This window comes from Impatiens glandulifera, chromosome 1 (genome assembly GCF_907164915.1).
Source record: "Impatiens glandulifera chromosome 1, dImpGla2.1, whole genome shotgun sequence".
Lineage (NCBI taxonomy): Eukaryota > Viridiplantae > Streptophyta > Magnoliopsida > Ericales > Balsaminaceae > Impatiens > Impatiens glandulifera.
Genome location: NC_061862.1, coordinates 143,379,845 through 143,395,854, shown reverse-complemented (window position 1 = coordinate 143,395,854; position 16,010 = coordinate 143,379,845). Strand labels below are relative to the sequence as shown.

Here is a 16,010-nt window from a genome sequence, read left to right as displayed (position 1 = left end):
ATATTTTTTTAAACTAAATGGTATTTATAATAACGTTGTCTAACTCTTTAATTTAATATATATTTAATTAATCATTATAAATTTTAACATATATAATAATCTTTGCAATGCAAAGAATTTATGCTAGTTTTTATATAAAATATTATGATATTATTGTTAAATAAAATTAATAATGTTTGAATTACAATTAAACTAAGCTTAAAAAAAGAATTATTACATTTCTATAGTGTTATTTTCAATCTTATTTCATATTTCAAGAACAACTAATAGAAGAAAAAAAAACATCATTGCAAAGAACATGTCAAGGAATGACTCATCAATCCCCAAAACCAAATTTCTTCATTAAATGATAGTCTTCACAGATGACCTATGATTGCCTTGGTGAAATCCAAGGTTGAAGATGAGCCACCCAGATCAGCAGTTCTGTATTTCCTTTCAGCAATGGTATTGAGAACAACATTTTCTATTTGTTCTATTTTAAATTAATTTTTGTTCGTTTATACCACTATAGTTGAACTTAATGTTCATCTATATCATTAGTTAACAAAAATATTCAAGACCGTTAAATTTTTCGTTAAATGATGACACGTGTGATTGACATGTTATTTTTTTTAATTAATAAAACTATTTCTAAATAACTAACCTTTCCACCAATGTCAGGTGCTGAACCATGTACAGCCTCAGCCAAAATAATATCTTCCTCACCAATGTTAAAGCTGTTCGATCATAAGGTTAAGATTAACATTACAAACGGATCTCACATAATAACAAGAAACCAAAAGGGTATACCTTGATGTTACACCTAGACCCCCAATCGATCTAGTACAAAGATAACCGATAATGTCTCCATATAGATAAGGAAGACCAACACATCAAACAGAGTCGGGCTCTTCACAAGCTGCATAGACAATTTCAGTTAAAAAAAATTAAATAACCTCTTTCTTTGTCTTTGCGAAAGATTTGTTTACAAACAACAGAAAGTGTTTATACCGTTATACAACATTTCTCAAGCACAACTTCCTCGTACACTATCTCAGGGTACTTCTTGGCAACATTCCAGCAACACTACAAGGCAACATAATCAAATATTTATTTATTTTTCAGAGGCTAAAATCATACATATATAGCAATAATATAAGGGATTCCAGAAAGAAAGAAAAAACACCTTGATATAAAGACCATCAACCAACTTCATGATATCAACTCTTTGTATGGATGACACTTTTTCCCTTCCGTGGACCTTTGCATAGTGAAAGGCATATTCTGCAACTCTTAAACTCGCTTGACGAATAATATTCTCGAGGCTTACTTCCACTTCCACGCCATTGACCACCTGAAGACAAAACCAACAACTCATACAATCAACATATGACATGTCATATTTCTCCATAATTAGTATTATTTCAAACAAACTTACTTGATGTCCAAGATCGCTGAAATCGAATTTTGTATTCTATTGTCCGGTGACACTAATGGGATTGTCTATAAATATGTAAATCACCCCACTTTTGACTTTCTTTCTCCATTTAAACTATGTGATTGTGCTCCATGACTGGAAGTCTTCTTGTAGTTCCATGCTACTTGTAAGAAGATAGGACTGGAAGTCTATCATTTCTCATTATATCTTGATCTTTATTGGATAATATTCATGCCCTTTTCCACTCATGCTCCTGTAAGATCTTGGACCTTCACAAACAAATGTTTGGTTGTTTTCAGGCAATCCTTTTGTTGTTTCTTTAGGCTCAATAGATTCTTCATCATGCTTCACACCAGGAGTATGATGTATCCCCTTCTATTAGTGACAATGCTAGCTATGGTGAGAGGAATCATATGTGAGTTTCAGACCTGATCCATTAGTGACAATGCTTATTGAAAAGTGGACATAACTAATCATGTACGAAAGAAAACATTTTTTATCCATTAAGGTCAGGGTAACAGTCGGTTTAAGAGACCAAAAGTTCACGAGCTTTGAGTTTAAGTGTGGAGCCATGTCTTTGGAGTTATCAACATACAGGAAGTTAGGGTGCTGAAATATCCCATATAATAAAGTTTAGGTCCTGATATAATTATTATATCCATCAGATAAATTATGACCACAGATTTCAATTTGCCTTAAGTCTGTCTAGCGACAGAGTTTTGAGAAGAAGCTGCAATGAAATTAGCTATAGCAGTAAATTATACCCGTTTCAGATGTTCAAACAACGTCACTCCATCGTCTCCACCGCCCTTCAAATCTCTAAAGCTTCCTCTTTTCTGGCCTTGGGAAAAGGTTATTATTATATCATATCATAAATTCATATACCCTTCAATTGATCTGTACAAAATTGGTCTAATTTCTTTATGAATTCAAAACAACAGGTGAAAATGGGTCCACTTAGTGTATCTCCAATGGGTTTTGGGACATGGGCATGGGGAAATAAGTTACTTTGGGGATACAGAGAAGAAATGGACAGTGAACTTCAACGTGCTTTCAATTTAGTTGTTGAAAATGGAATCAATATCTTTGATACTGCTGATTCTTATGGAACTGGTACCTTAAATGGTCAAAGTGAAAGGCTACTTGGTGCATTCATTCGTGAACTTCCAGGTTCTTGATTTCTTACTCTGGATTTTGATTCCATTTCTTTCTTGTTTGCTAATTGTGATAATATTATCAGGCCAACAACGGCTAGTGAAGGAGAACATTGTGATTGCTACAAAATTTGCAGCTTATCCATGGCGTCTAACACCTGGTCAATTTGTCAATGCGTGCCAGTATACTTATAATTGCTTATTTACAATAAAGGGTTAGGTTTTGTTTGATGTGGGTTTTGGTAAAAAATGGATTTTGTTTCATTAAATAGGTTAAATACCCAAAATAGCTTAAGCTCAATTACAATTAGATTTGGCTACCCTAAAACCCAGGTGTGACCCAGCCTATATAGTTCAATAACAATAGATTTGGCTACCCTAAAACCTCAGGTGAGCGTTTGAGTTTTCGTGATCATTCAAAAAAAAATGTTTGATTCTATCTAAAAAAATATCATATATGAAATTCAATTGGTTAGATAGTTGAAGTGATCAGAACTTGTGATTAAAAGATCAAATATTACGAGTTTGATTTACATTCAAAAAGCCTTTAGTTGAAGTGAAAATGATGAGTATAGAGATCATGTTAGCTTTCTAAATTTAAAAATAAAACCACCGTACAATAGATTTAGAGGTTTTATTTTGCATAAAGGCTAAATGCTAGAGGGCCACAAGGTTTTAGGTTTATGTCGAAGTTCATTGTGCTAGCCTTTATTAGGGTTTAATCGATAACCAATTAGGGTATTGTTTATTGTACTAGTCTTTTAAAAAAAGTACTTAAGGGTATTTTTGATAATTGAATGATTTGAATTAAACCATAAAGTCCAACATCAAACAATACCATAAGTAATGTACAAAAGTTGTCAATATTTGATGCTGAAATTTTGGTAATTTTTAGATCTTCTCTCGAAAGACTACAAATTGAACAAATTGGAATAGGACAATTACATTGGTCAACTGCAAACTATGCTCCTTTGCAAGAGTTGGCTCTATGGGACGGTTTAGTGGCAATGTATGATAAGGTTACAATGAATAAAATACAATACAAATGTTTTGTTTTCACCTCAAAAAATTGTTACATTTCATTTATATATATAGGGATTAGTCCGAGCTGTTGGAGTTAGCAATTATGGACCAAAACAGCTTCTCAAAATACATGATTATCTTAAAGCTCGCGGAGTTCCATTGTGTTCTGCTCAGGTGCGTTCGAGATTGAACTTTGATACGATATTAAGTATTTTGATTTTATTTGAACAAAATTTGTGATTAGGTGCAATATTCATTGTTGAGTATTGGAGAAGAACAAATTGAGATAAAAAGGATTTGTGATTCATTGGGTATTCGCGTTATTGCTTATAGTCCTCTTGGTCTTGGAATGCTAACCGGGAAATATAACGATTCAAATTACCCGCAAGGGCCTAGAGGGTTATTGTTTAGGCAGATAATTCCGGGATTGAAACCTTTGTTGAGTTCATTAGAAAATATTGCGCGAAAAAGGGGTAAAACTATATCTCAAGTTGCTATAAATTGGTGCATATGTAAGGGTACTATTCCTATACCGGGTATTAAGACAGTTGGTCAAGCCGAGGAAAATCTTGGTGCTCTTGGATGGCGTTTATCCGATAGTGAGATCGCGCAATTGGAAGATGCAGCTCGCCTTTCTCCGAAGAAGATGGTCCAAAATATATTCCAGACAAGGTAATAGTTGAACTGGAATTGGAGTTTAATTGTAATTTTATTGGCAAGAACTTGAAACAAAGAATTGAAATGAAATTAAAAGGTGTATGATTTGTGTATGTGTAATTTCATTTAATAATCTCTGAATTTCAATTTTCTTTAAACTTTTTGCTAATTAGTTGAAAATAAAAGTATACATCTAGACTCTAATAGACAATTCAAATTAACTGAAAAGAAAAAAAAAGTTCTTATGTTATTACAATATCAATTTTTATATATTTGGAAGTGAACTTGTAATTTTATTTTCAATATGGAAGGTAGATTGGTCATTTACATGAATTAGAATTGTCTTACTGTTAGATTGACCCAATCCAACCTAAAAATAACTAATCAAATTCAAGCCCAAAAATATCTAGTCAGCTCGATATAAGGTTTTGAATAATAAAAACGGATCTATTATGGTCGGATACATGGTTTATTCAAATAATCGAATTATTTACTGTAAATTTTTTTACAGATTTCACGTCTTTATTAATAAAAGAAATTGTTTAAAAATGTTATTAAGTTGGTGTTTTTATACTTGACTTTGTATGATTAGTTGTTTTAAAATTTTGTGTAAAACATGTAAAATATGAATTATTTGGTTATATGGTCGGATATCCAAACAATAATAAGTCATTTCAATTCGTATATTTATGGTCATATATAAATTTGTTCAAAAAAAATACCAAATTCGATATACAATCGACCCTAATAAAATTCAATAGTTATTAACAATTCAAAAAATACTTGTAAATAGATAAAAAAAAAAACTCAATAAAACAAACCAGTACCAGAATTTTATGTGATTTGGGATGTTATAATAATATTCCACTAAACAAAAAAGTAATATTATATTATTTTTCATTTTGAGTGTTGAATGTTTGAGTTGAATTTCAAAATACATACTCATTAAATATTATTATTTTTGTTCTGAATGAGATTGATATACACAAACTTCTAAAATATACATGGGCAGGATCCAAAGGCTGTCCTAAAGTTAAAGGTATCCTTATAAGTCATGTGAGGAGCATGAACAATCAATAAATGCTCAATAGTTTTTGCAGGGAATTCTAAATGTGCCCCAAAACGAAGGGATATGCTTGAGAGATTAAGAGTTTGTTACAATAATGATAAAATTGATAAAATTATATATTTCAACTATTTGTTTTTCCATTTGATTAGGGACGATTCCAAAGATCTTTTTTCATTAGCTTATGGGACCTTCGAATAAGGTACCCTCCTTCGACCATTCTCTTGGCTTTGTTATTTAAAATTTTTCCGATTTATGTTTAAAACTATATTTTTTTATCCATTTAAAGGATCGACGGTTAAAATCTCAAAGAAAATGTTGTAAACTAGAAAATGTTAATTACTTCTTTACTTTGTACAAGAGTTTCATAAAAAAAAAATAGAAATTAACAAATTAACTATTATAAGTTTATTATTTTATACACACAAGAAATAAGTTTATTTTACTTGTTAACTTCTATATAAAAAAATAACTCTGTTTGCTTTATCTAAATTTTATAAAATGATTTCAAATTATTTATAGCAGCTTTATTTTGGTTAAATTTTGCAATGTCATGATAATTATAAAATTTTAAAACTTAACAGAATTAAAAAAAAATAATAACATTCAAAAAGTAAAAGGAACAATACTAAATTTTGGGTAACAAAAGGAGTTTTTCATAAAAATTAAAGAAGTATACAAACTTCTATCCATAAATAAACTAATGTTTTTAAATAAAATAAATAAAATTTTGAAAAAAAAGTAAAATAGTTTCAAAATAATCTCACATAAGAGTTATTATTTTCAAATAACTAACAAATTTATCATCTAATCATCCAAAACAAAGTATAAAAATATCATCATCATTATTTTTATTTTATTTTAAATTACTTATTCAATATATATATTTATATTCTTAATTATAATTAGGTAATTAAACTAATTCATTTCTTTATTATTTAATTTATTAATTAACATATTTTTTATTATTTATTTTTTTTTATTAAAAATATTTCACTTTCTCAAACTAATAATTTTTTTTATCTAATTTATAAATTATATATAATCTCACTAAATCTTTAATATCATAAAAATAATTTATTTTCAAGTGTTTTTTTTAAAAATAATCTAGAGTGAAAAATAAATGATTATTGATAATAATTTTAAAAAATGATGATATTTATTTTAGTAAAAAATTTAAATGTGTTCATATATATAAATAAAATAAAAAATAATAATTTAAAAATAAAAGATGTTTTAATATTTTTGGTTAATGAATTTATTTAATAAATAAATGATCGGTGATAATTTTAAAAATGAGATAACATTTTTTTTTAGTAAAAAGACTTCATATGTATAAATAAAATAAAAAATAATAATATTAAAAAAAGTTATTTTAGTATTTTTTGATTAATAAATGAAGTTACTGAATAAAAAGAGGAGAGTGAATGATGTTTTATTTTTTTAATTATTTAAATAATTTAAAATTAAAGAAGATCTTATTTTTTTATATAATATATAGTTTTTTATATTAAAATTGCATCTTATTAAAAAAAAAATAATAATAAATCAATTTATTTATTTTTATTTCAAAGAGAATTTTTTAATATAATTTAAATCTAACAATTCAATTAGAAAATGAGTAAGATGTGTTTGATAACTTGACTTATCAAGTAATTGAATATATTAATGACTTATTTAAAATTTAAAATAAATAAATTTGATAACACATATTTATAATCACTTATTAATATAAACTTGAGTGAAAACATGCTTTAAAATAATAAGTTCAAATATAAATATTATTTTAAAAGAGGAAAAAAGTTTAAAACGATACTTTAAAATACTGTCATTAAATTAAAAGACCACTGTATCCTTTTAAATTTAATAAAATTACACTTATATATTATAAAGTTATTATTTTTCTATTTTTTAAATTTTTTTTTATCATAATTCATTTAATTATTTTTTATAAATTATTTTCAAACATTATCAAATAAAAATAGGATTATATCTAAACTAATTATAAAATAAAAATAAGAAAAATATGTATTTTTTTATTATCTGCTATATATTTGTTAGTCTCTTATATATATATTAAGTTAACAAATTATAATTTAATATATATATTAATTATAAAAAAATATAATATTTTTTAATTAATAATATTATAATATATTAAGTTTATTAATTAATATAAGTAATATATAAGAGTATAATAGCCTAGTATTTGTTCTCCTATTTATTAATTTAATTTTTTATTTATTAATAGTTAAGTGATTAAATACTTAAAATTAGTATTTAGATTTTAATTTTAAGTTTTATTAAACCCAAAAACATTAAATTATATATATATATATATATTATAAGTTGAGTCAAACCTTGGCCTGGTTTATTTGTGACTTGTCTAAAGTTATTTTAAATAATTTGTTTTGAAACATATTTCAAAGATGAAAAATGATAGAGAGCACGACTTGAGACAGCAACTCAACTGGGAGCGCGATGCCTACGTGGTGTGCCTACGTGCGTTGACAAGTAGAATATTCTCTCTCCTTTTATTAATTATTTTTTCTCTCTCCTATTATTAATAATTAGTTACTGGAGAGAAAATAATTAATCGTGAAAATAGAAATATTAGATAAACATTTATTTATAAGTAATAAAACTAAAAAAATATTAATAAGTCAATATAAAAAAAAATAATAAAAAAAAGAGGCCATAAAAAATATTTGATAAATAAAGGAATTGAAAAATCATAAAAATAAAATAAAAATAAAAGAGATAAATTCATAATTCAACTAATCATTGATATTAATTAGGGTTTAGGGTTTAGAATTTAGTATTTAGGTCTCAGAGTCGCGCTCTCTATCATTCCTCTTCAAAGATATCTATTAAAAAAATGTGAATTATTTGAATAGAAAATTTGTATAAATATATAATAAAATAGAATATGTGAATTTGTTATATTATAAATAAATAAAATAATAAAAAGTATTTATATTTTTAATTTGAAATATGCATCCTGATAAATAATACATTTAATGAATTCACTATTTGTTTATTTATTATTATCTAGATTTAAATTGATTTCCATACGCTTCCTTGATCCAAGTAACCTTCTTTCTCTGTAGAGAGAGAGAGAGGATCAAGAGAGAGAAAGAGTGAATAGAGCGATTGAGTGTTGGTTATGGTGGAAAATCCAGAATCCCTTCTGAGGAACAACAAATCATTGTTAATTGCTGCTGTTGCAAATCGATGTTCATCAGCTACGGCGTCAATGTTGTTGAAGCCAACGACAATTTCAATGAGATATTCATCAGCGGTGGTGGCGGAAGATTCTGGAACAAAACGGTTGATTCGAATGCCGGAGTAGCTCTTTTCGTCACGGCCTTGGCTGGAATCGCATTGGCCGCAATCGTTTTCTATTCTTCTTCTTCTTCTAGGTAAAAACCATCAAGTTCAGTTCGATCCATAACCGTATATAGATCCTGTTCCTGTGACTGAAAAGTAGATACATCTAAGCTATATAGATAGATAGATTGATAGATGAGAGCCTTACGAAGAAGTCACACTTCTTCCTCATCATCATCATCATCATCGTCTTCGAATAATCACTCATCGTCATCACCGTGGATTCCTTTGAAATCGGTATTACTCGTTGTCGCATCTTCCTCATCAGCTTCTTCAATTTTTTCTTCATCCTCTGATCGGTTAGTTTCTCTCTTTTTCATTTCCCTTCCGTTTCTCTAACTCATTCTATATATGATTCAGTGCTTTCTCAATTTTACATATCGTTTGATCTAATAATCCTTTCTTCATCCATCCATATGATAATCTGTTTCAATTCCTCTCCAAAATTATCATTAGTTTTACACTCGACCTTCCATTACTATCTTGTGTTTTTTAGGAGTTAGAGTATTTGTCTACTTCATTAAACTATTGATGAAACAGTCTTTCTTGTGATGCCTTTTCATTTTCAGGGGGAATTTTAAATCACCATGGTCTCGTAGGAAAAGAAAACATCCTCTAACTCCTGAGCAATGGAAGAACTTTTTTACATCAGATGGAAAGCTTCGTGATGGTGGTGCAAAATTCTTTAAGAAAGTTCGCAGTGCTGTGAGTATACTTTTAAAAATTTGGATTATATATGCTTCATTATGTAACACAAAGCCCACACTTGTACATTCTCAATTTAATTTCTTTTTGTTTGTGGGAAAACTGTTGAAGATCTTCAAGAAATGTTTTTTTTTCGTTGTTCAGGGTGTTGATCCAACTATTCGGGCAGAGGTTTGGCCTTTCCTACTTGGAGTGTAAGCATCTTGCCATTGATTTTGCAGACTAATAGCCTTAAGAATTGTGTCTATATCTAACACATTATAGTAGCTTATGTGGAAAGAGTCTTGCATAAGAAACCAAAGGTCTTCCCACAAAAAATGTTCTAAGTGGAGGTGGTCCATGACTGGGGTCATGCTAGATTCCTAAATTCAAGAAAAATAAGAATTGTGTCTATTTCTACCAAATCCAGTTTTTGTACTCTTCTAGATGTACTACTTTTTATTTATTATTATGTTTTTAAAATGTCATATACTTAATCTTTATAGCATTAGCATCTCCTTAGAAACCATTTGGAAACACTCTATGGATATGAACCTGAATCCAGATGAGAAACCGCTGATAAATTTATGAAATTGGTTTTGTTCTAAGTTCATATCCAGATGAGAATCCGCCAATAGATTTGTGAATATGTGTCTGTCTATGTTTTGTTTCTAAACGAAATCTCATCTGGACATCCAGATGAGATATTTATCAGAAATACTTCCCTCAAACTGTTGGGTATTTCATCTACTATCAAACTTGGTCAATGTTACTAGAATTTGTTAATGGGTAGATAAGATAATTATATTATTTACATAAGTATGTTTAATAGATAGTTGTGTTATTATATTTAGTTAAATAGGATAATTGTTTGATTCATTCAGAGTTTTGCTAGAATACTTTTATGGATATCATCAAGTACATCATTAATACATTTGATTGATTAAATTATGAAGTCGCTGATCATTCTCCATCCAATTTCTCTTTAGTCTCACAATTTCAGTCTATCTTCTCAACCCAACCCTAGATTATAATTCACATTACAATGATGAATGACTTGTGTTTTTCCTTCAACAGGTATAACTTAAACAGTACCAGTGAAGAAAGAGAAGTTCTAAGAAATCAGAAGAGGTAAGCTTTACCAATTATATTTTTTTGTCTATAATTTGTGAAAAAGAGAACAATGACATGTCTTGGAGGCTGCTTCTTATTGTTTTTTGTTTTTTTAGAAAATGAAATTAGCTCTATCGAACCTTTTGAAAATGCATGAACATGTAGCTATTACTTCATCTGTAATCTATTTCTTTATTCTTCAAATATTCTTGTATTCCTTAAACGTAAACATATGTAGATTTGTAAAGAAACTCTTGTAGTTAGTTCTAAGAATCATCCATTTTCTTTGATATTGTTCTGTTACTTTGGTCTTGTTCGGATTGGGTTATTTAAACAATCGTCAAATAACCAACAATTTTTTCATCCATCCTCTTGGCAATCATCATCAACCAAACTATCTATTTCTTTTTTTCTAAAATATTTTTCCTTATATATCAAAATACCATTTAAGTCATTTTACCCAAATACCCTACTTTTTTTGTAACCCCAACATGAAGAGGTTATTTAAATAACCCAAATCCAAATAAGGCTTTAGAAGCATCATTAATCTATAACTTGCTTGCTCTATTAATCTTGATTTGCTTGTTCTTTTGACTGGTTAAAAGTGGGACTAATCAGTGTTTGCCTGTCATTCATTCGATGTAGAAAGGAGTATGAAAAACTGAGGACACAATGTCGGAAACTGCTAAAAGGCAATGCAGAGTTTCCGGAATTAAAAGGTACTCAATTAGGTGAAATGAATTTCTATGACAACACTGAAAATGCAGTAAGCAACGAAAAGATGGAAGGAGAAGAATCTGGTTCAGAAAACAGCTCATGTTTGGAGGATCCTCCTAAATACGACTCGTCAGACTCAGAATTGTCGTCAAATGCTCCTTTAGCCGAAAACATAGACGATGAAACCTCATCATCATTCAACGATCACAAGACAGAAGATTTTTCCACATGGCAACGCATAATCCGTCTCGATGCAATTCGCGCAAACGACGAATGGATATCATATTCTCCCCCAGCCAAACTTGATATATCCTACGAAAACGCAAACCACTTAGCAAACCAAGTCGGTTTAAAGGACTACAACCACCTCGAACCCTACAGAATCATTCACGCCTCTCGACTAGTAGCAATTCTCGAAGCCTACGCGCTCTTCGACCCAGAAATCGGCTATTGCCAGGGCATGAGCGACTTGCTCTCCCCATTAACCGCAATAATATCAGACGACCATGAGGCCTTTTGGTGTTTTGTAGGTTTCATGAAAAAAGCTAGACATAATTTCAGACTAGACGAAATGGGTATAAGGAGGCAACTTAATATGGTATCGAAAATTATCAAATTTAAGGATTCACATCTTTACCGACACTTGGAAATGCTTCAAGCTGGAGATTGTTTCTTTGTTTATAGAATGGTGGTGGTTTTGTTTAGAAGGGAGTTGACTTTTGAGCAGACTGTTTGTCTTTGGGAATTGATGTGGGCAGATCAAGCTGCTATTAGATCTGGAATTGGAAAATCGGCGTGGAGCATGATAAGGCTACGTGCACCACCTACAGATGATTTGTTATTGTACGCGATTGCTGCTTCGGTTTTGCAGAGGAGGAAACTGATTATAGAGAAATATAGTAGTATGGATGAAATTCTCAGGGAATGTAATAGTATGGCTGGGCAACTTGATGTTTGGAAGCTTTTAGATGGTGCCCATGATTTGGTCATGAATCTTCATGAAAAGATTGAGACAATTTCAGTATGAAGGTGCCCTTGAAGTTTTTTTTAGCCTGAAAGTAGTATGTATTGTAGTTGGGGATTTGTTTTCAATGAGCTCAGAATTCTCATTGCATCTGCTAAGGTCTCAGGTTCGATGTCGGAATTAAATGGAGGCCATTCTAGCATCTCCGAAATAAAAACCAGGTCATAAAGTTTTTAGGTCTTTAGGTTTTCGAAAGTGTCAAAAGCTGGAAAGAGCTTTGAAACAATTCATTACAATTGTTGGGATAATATAATCTATTTCTAATAATACTTTATGTTATTTGGTTAGATTTACATAACTCATAATCTCTTATAAATGGGGTGACAATTTGGGTCAGTTTCAGGTTGGCAGTTCCGGTTGAAATGTTAATGAGTTGAACCGGGTCAAAATTTTCTGAACTTAGCTTGTTTATTTGTGATTATCCAGACCTGACCCGATTTACCTAAATCACCTCGAATCAAACCCGATGTAGTTAATTCACATCTCTATTTCAAATTAAAATGACATCAACACAACAAAAATGAAATTAAATCACAAATCCGCTTATAAGTTTTTTTACAAAAGAAAATGAGTGAATGAATAAAAAAGAATAATACAAACTTAATTAAAGAAATTTATAAATGGGTTATCGGGTCTATTTTGGGTTATTTCAGGTCGACCCGATTTTGACATGTTATTAATCAGGTGATCTGATTTTAATTCGAACAAAAAAAAAAATACATGATTCTGGTCGTGTCGGGTCTAAAACAACCATCCTTAAAATTCAAATCTCATTTCCTCTTAGGTGTAGTTGAATTGTGGTGTAATTTTAATTCTTACTTTTTGTTAGACTATCTAAGAAATAAAATTTTATTTGGATGGAATTCAAAACAATTTGATTTTGTAATTTTTAATTAAATTCTTTTTAAATTCGGAATTGTAATTATTATTTATTTTTTTCAAACAAAACATTTTAGTACTTTATTATTTATAACACATTTAACATGTTATATATATGACCTTCTCATTATCTAGAAATATAAATTTTAGAACGAATTAGGTTGGAATCAATTTTCAATTATTAACGAATTAAAAAAAAAAAAAAACCAAAGAACATCTTAAATCAAATAAACAAAACAAAAAAAACTTAAAGATATTAAATAAAAATAATTTGCAATCCAACAATTTGTAAATGAAAAAGAAGATAGAAAGATATAACCATATTTTAAATCCAGAAAGAGTTTAGTATTATTAATTAAACTAGATCCATCCAAACAAAACAATTCCAAATCACATAATCCAACATAGCTACCATGAAAAAGTGAACCATTATTATTCCAAAAAAAATAAAATGAACCATTACTTGTTTTATTTGGTGTTGGTCTTTTGATAAACCAATGCCAAACCAATGATGATAAGGGGTACCAAGAACATGAAAATCTTGACAAGGAAATCCCCCGTGGTCTTGATTGGACCAAAATTCTCCTGTGGTGGAATGGATCTTTCTATCACAGGAACTCCAGCTGTATCGATTTCTCCGATACAATATTTCACCATCATTTTCTTCGCGGAATCGCTATGCCCAGCTTCTTCAAAGTCATTTGTTCCATCTTGTCCTGTTGCTGAAACCAAAACTTCAGGTCCTCCCGGGTGTTCAGCCATATACTCAGAAACATCATACACCTGATCATATAACAATGAAAAAACTTAAATATTATTTTCCTTCAATATTTTTAGTCTACACAAGATCAATAAAACTATGGTAAAACACAAACAATTCAAAAGTAATCTCAAAACTCGACTTCCAATGTTTAACTTTATGAAAGAACTCAAATCAACTTGGATTTGAAAACTATTAACAATGATAATATAGAAATATGGTACATTCAATTGTAATGGATGGTTTCAATAAAGATTTAAATATAATTTAAGTTAAAAGAGAATTATAAAATATTCCAATATTTTGCCAATTATAAAAATCAGGATACTAATGGTTCCACCACGACTCATAAGGACATCTCCAACAGCACGCATAATGAGTTTTGCGTGCCTTTTCTCCTTCAACCATCCGGCAAAAAGAATCACATAATGCGTTTCGGTCATCTCTTCTCCCGCCAAATGCATATATGTGTATGAACGGTTCATTTCAGCATTTTGACCATTTAAAAAAATGACATTTAGACTATATTTTTTTATAACTTTTAATTTCTTTACATGTAAATTGATTCTAATTCAACTTAGATAAAAAGTTATAATATTTGTAAATGTATAATTATTATACTTGAAATTTTATCTAATTTGTTTTATATTTAATAATTTATTTTATATTTTTACATTATATTTTATAATCTAAATTTTATAAATTTATAATTTTAAAGTGTATTAATTTGTTGTGTATGAATTATTAATATATAATTAATTTTATCTTAATTTATTAAATGAAAGAGAAAAGATTGAGGTTAAATATATAAAGTTGATAAATATATAGATAATATTAATAAGGTTAAAATATTAGTGTAAAAAAGTAATATTTTAAGAATATTTTTTTGAGTTTGAAAATGAGTTTTTAGATCGGAGATGAATTATTATTTGAATTGACATTTACTGCATTTTGAGTTTAAAAATGAGTTTGTGGGTTAGAGAAAATCTAAGACGACTCCTCCCACACCCCATAGTTGGAATCCCTTGGAATGGGGATTGCTCTATGTTAGGTAAGAGCGGTAAAAATGTAATTTTTTTTTTAATTATTACATCGTTGTGAAAGAGTACGGAAATTTAACTGCTGAATCATCAATTCTTTTGAGATTTAAAAAAAAATAGTTTGAAATTTTTTTTAATAAATCAATTAACCATCTACACTATACGTTTTAAACAATTCAAAAATATATTTAAAAAATTACATTATTGTTTAGGGTCCATTAACTGTGCTAGAGATTGTAATAGGTTAAAACCAACCTAAATAACATTTATTACTTACAAGTTACAAGTCTATTATATATCCATACTTTTTAAAAATAATTATTATTATATTACGTACACTCCAAATCTGATCCATTTTTTCTAATTATAAACTTTCTTTTCATTTTTTATATTAAACTACTCCATTTTTTTTAAAAATTTATCATAGCACTAATTTTTTAATTCAATTGTTGTATATTATAATAAAATTCATTAAACCAAATAATTTTATAAAGATAAGGCATGGGATTGTTATAACTTAATATATTAATTTATTTTTTTATAATAATGAACTTTAAAAAAAAAAAAAAATCTGACCTTCCCGGATATAATCACCCAGCAATCTTTGTTTTTGTTGTGCTTGATGACGTCATCAAAAGCCAGAAGGGAAGCCATTTCTCTAATTTCTTTCTTAAGCTGCATACAAATATAATAAAATCAGATAATAATAATAATAATAATAATAATAATAATAATAATAATAATAAATAAAGAAAAAGAAGAGAGAAGTTTAACCATTAGAGGAATGGGTGAGCATAATTAGAAGAGAAGTCTGTGTATTGTTTATATATAGACTACTTCTCAAAAGGATTAAATTTGGCCTTTTTTTTTTTATTATTTTTTACTTTCAACTGATTTAGATGCTGTAATTAATAATTTATATTTATCTTATTTTTGACTTTTTGTTTTCCTGATTTTTTTTATTAAAGAAAATACTAATAACTTTTTTTTTTATTAAAAAAATAAAAACTTATCTCTTACTTTTTGAAAAATATAAAATATATATAGAATGTTTGGATTAATGTATTAACATATTTTTAATATTTA

At 28.5% G+C, this 16,010-nt stretch overlaps 3 protein-coding genes and 1 pseudogene across 4 annotated transcripts; 2 read left to right on the top strand and 2 right to left on the bottom strand.

The window, feature by feature from the left end:
• Positions 1-237: 237 nt before the first annotated feature.
• Positions 238-1,854, bottom strand: LOC124946114 (annotated as a pseudogene).
• Positions 1,855-2,109: 255 nt separating this feature from the next.
• LOC124944537 (pyridoxal reductase, chloroplastic) lies at positions 2,110-4,364 on the top strand. Its single transcript, XM_047484820.1, has 6 exons — positions 2,110-2,269; positions 2,359-2,587; positions 2,658-2,754; positions 3,467-3,590; positions 3,667-3,768; positions 3,839-4,364. Exons 1-6 carry the CDS (start codon positions 2,153-2,155, stop codon positions 4,268-4,270), a joined length of 1,101 nt encoding a protein of 366 aa, XP_047340776.1. The 5' UTR covers positions 2,110-2,152; the 3' UTR covers positions 4,271-4,364.
• Positions 4,365-8,410: 4,046 nt separating this feature from the next.
• Positions 8,411-12,532, top strand: LOC124919981 (rab GTPase-activating protein 22-like). 2 transcript variants are annotated; one of them, XM_047460357.1, is made up of 5 exons: positions 8,411-8,739; positions 9,277-9,412; positions 9,557-9,606; positions 10,469-10,522; positions 11,150-12,532. In XM_047460357.1, the coding sequence occupies exons 1-5, from the start codon at positions 8,552-8,554 to the stop codon at positions 12,246-12,248; spliced, it is 1,527 nt and encodes a 508-aa protein (XP_047316313.1). In that variant the 5' UTR covers positions 8,411-8,551; the 3' UTR covers positions 12,249-12,532. The 2 variants fall into 2 exon arrangements, with proteins under 2 accessions (XP_047316313.1, XP_047316314.1); XM_047460358.1 differs by having other exon boundaries at positions 8,596-9,006.
• Positions 12,533-13,592: 1,060 nt separating this feature from the next.
• Positions 13,593-15,578, bottom strand: LOC124946103 (cytochrome b5-like). Its single transcript, XM_047486673.1, has 2 exons — positions 15,501-15,578; positions 13,593-13,907 (listed from the first exon to the last, which is right to left on the bottom strand). The coding sequence occupies exons 1-2, from the start codon at positions 15,576-15,578 to the stop codon at positions 13,593-13,595; spliced, it is 393 nt and encodes a 130-aa protein (XP_047342629.1).
• Positions 15,579-16,010: the final 432 nt, after the last annotated feature.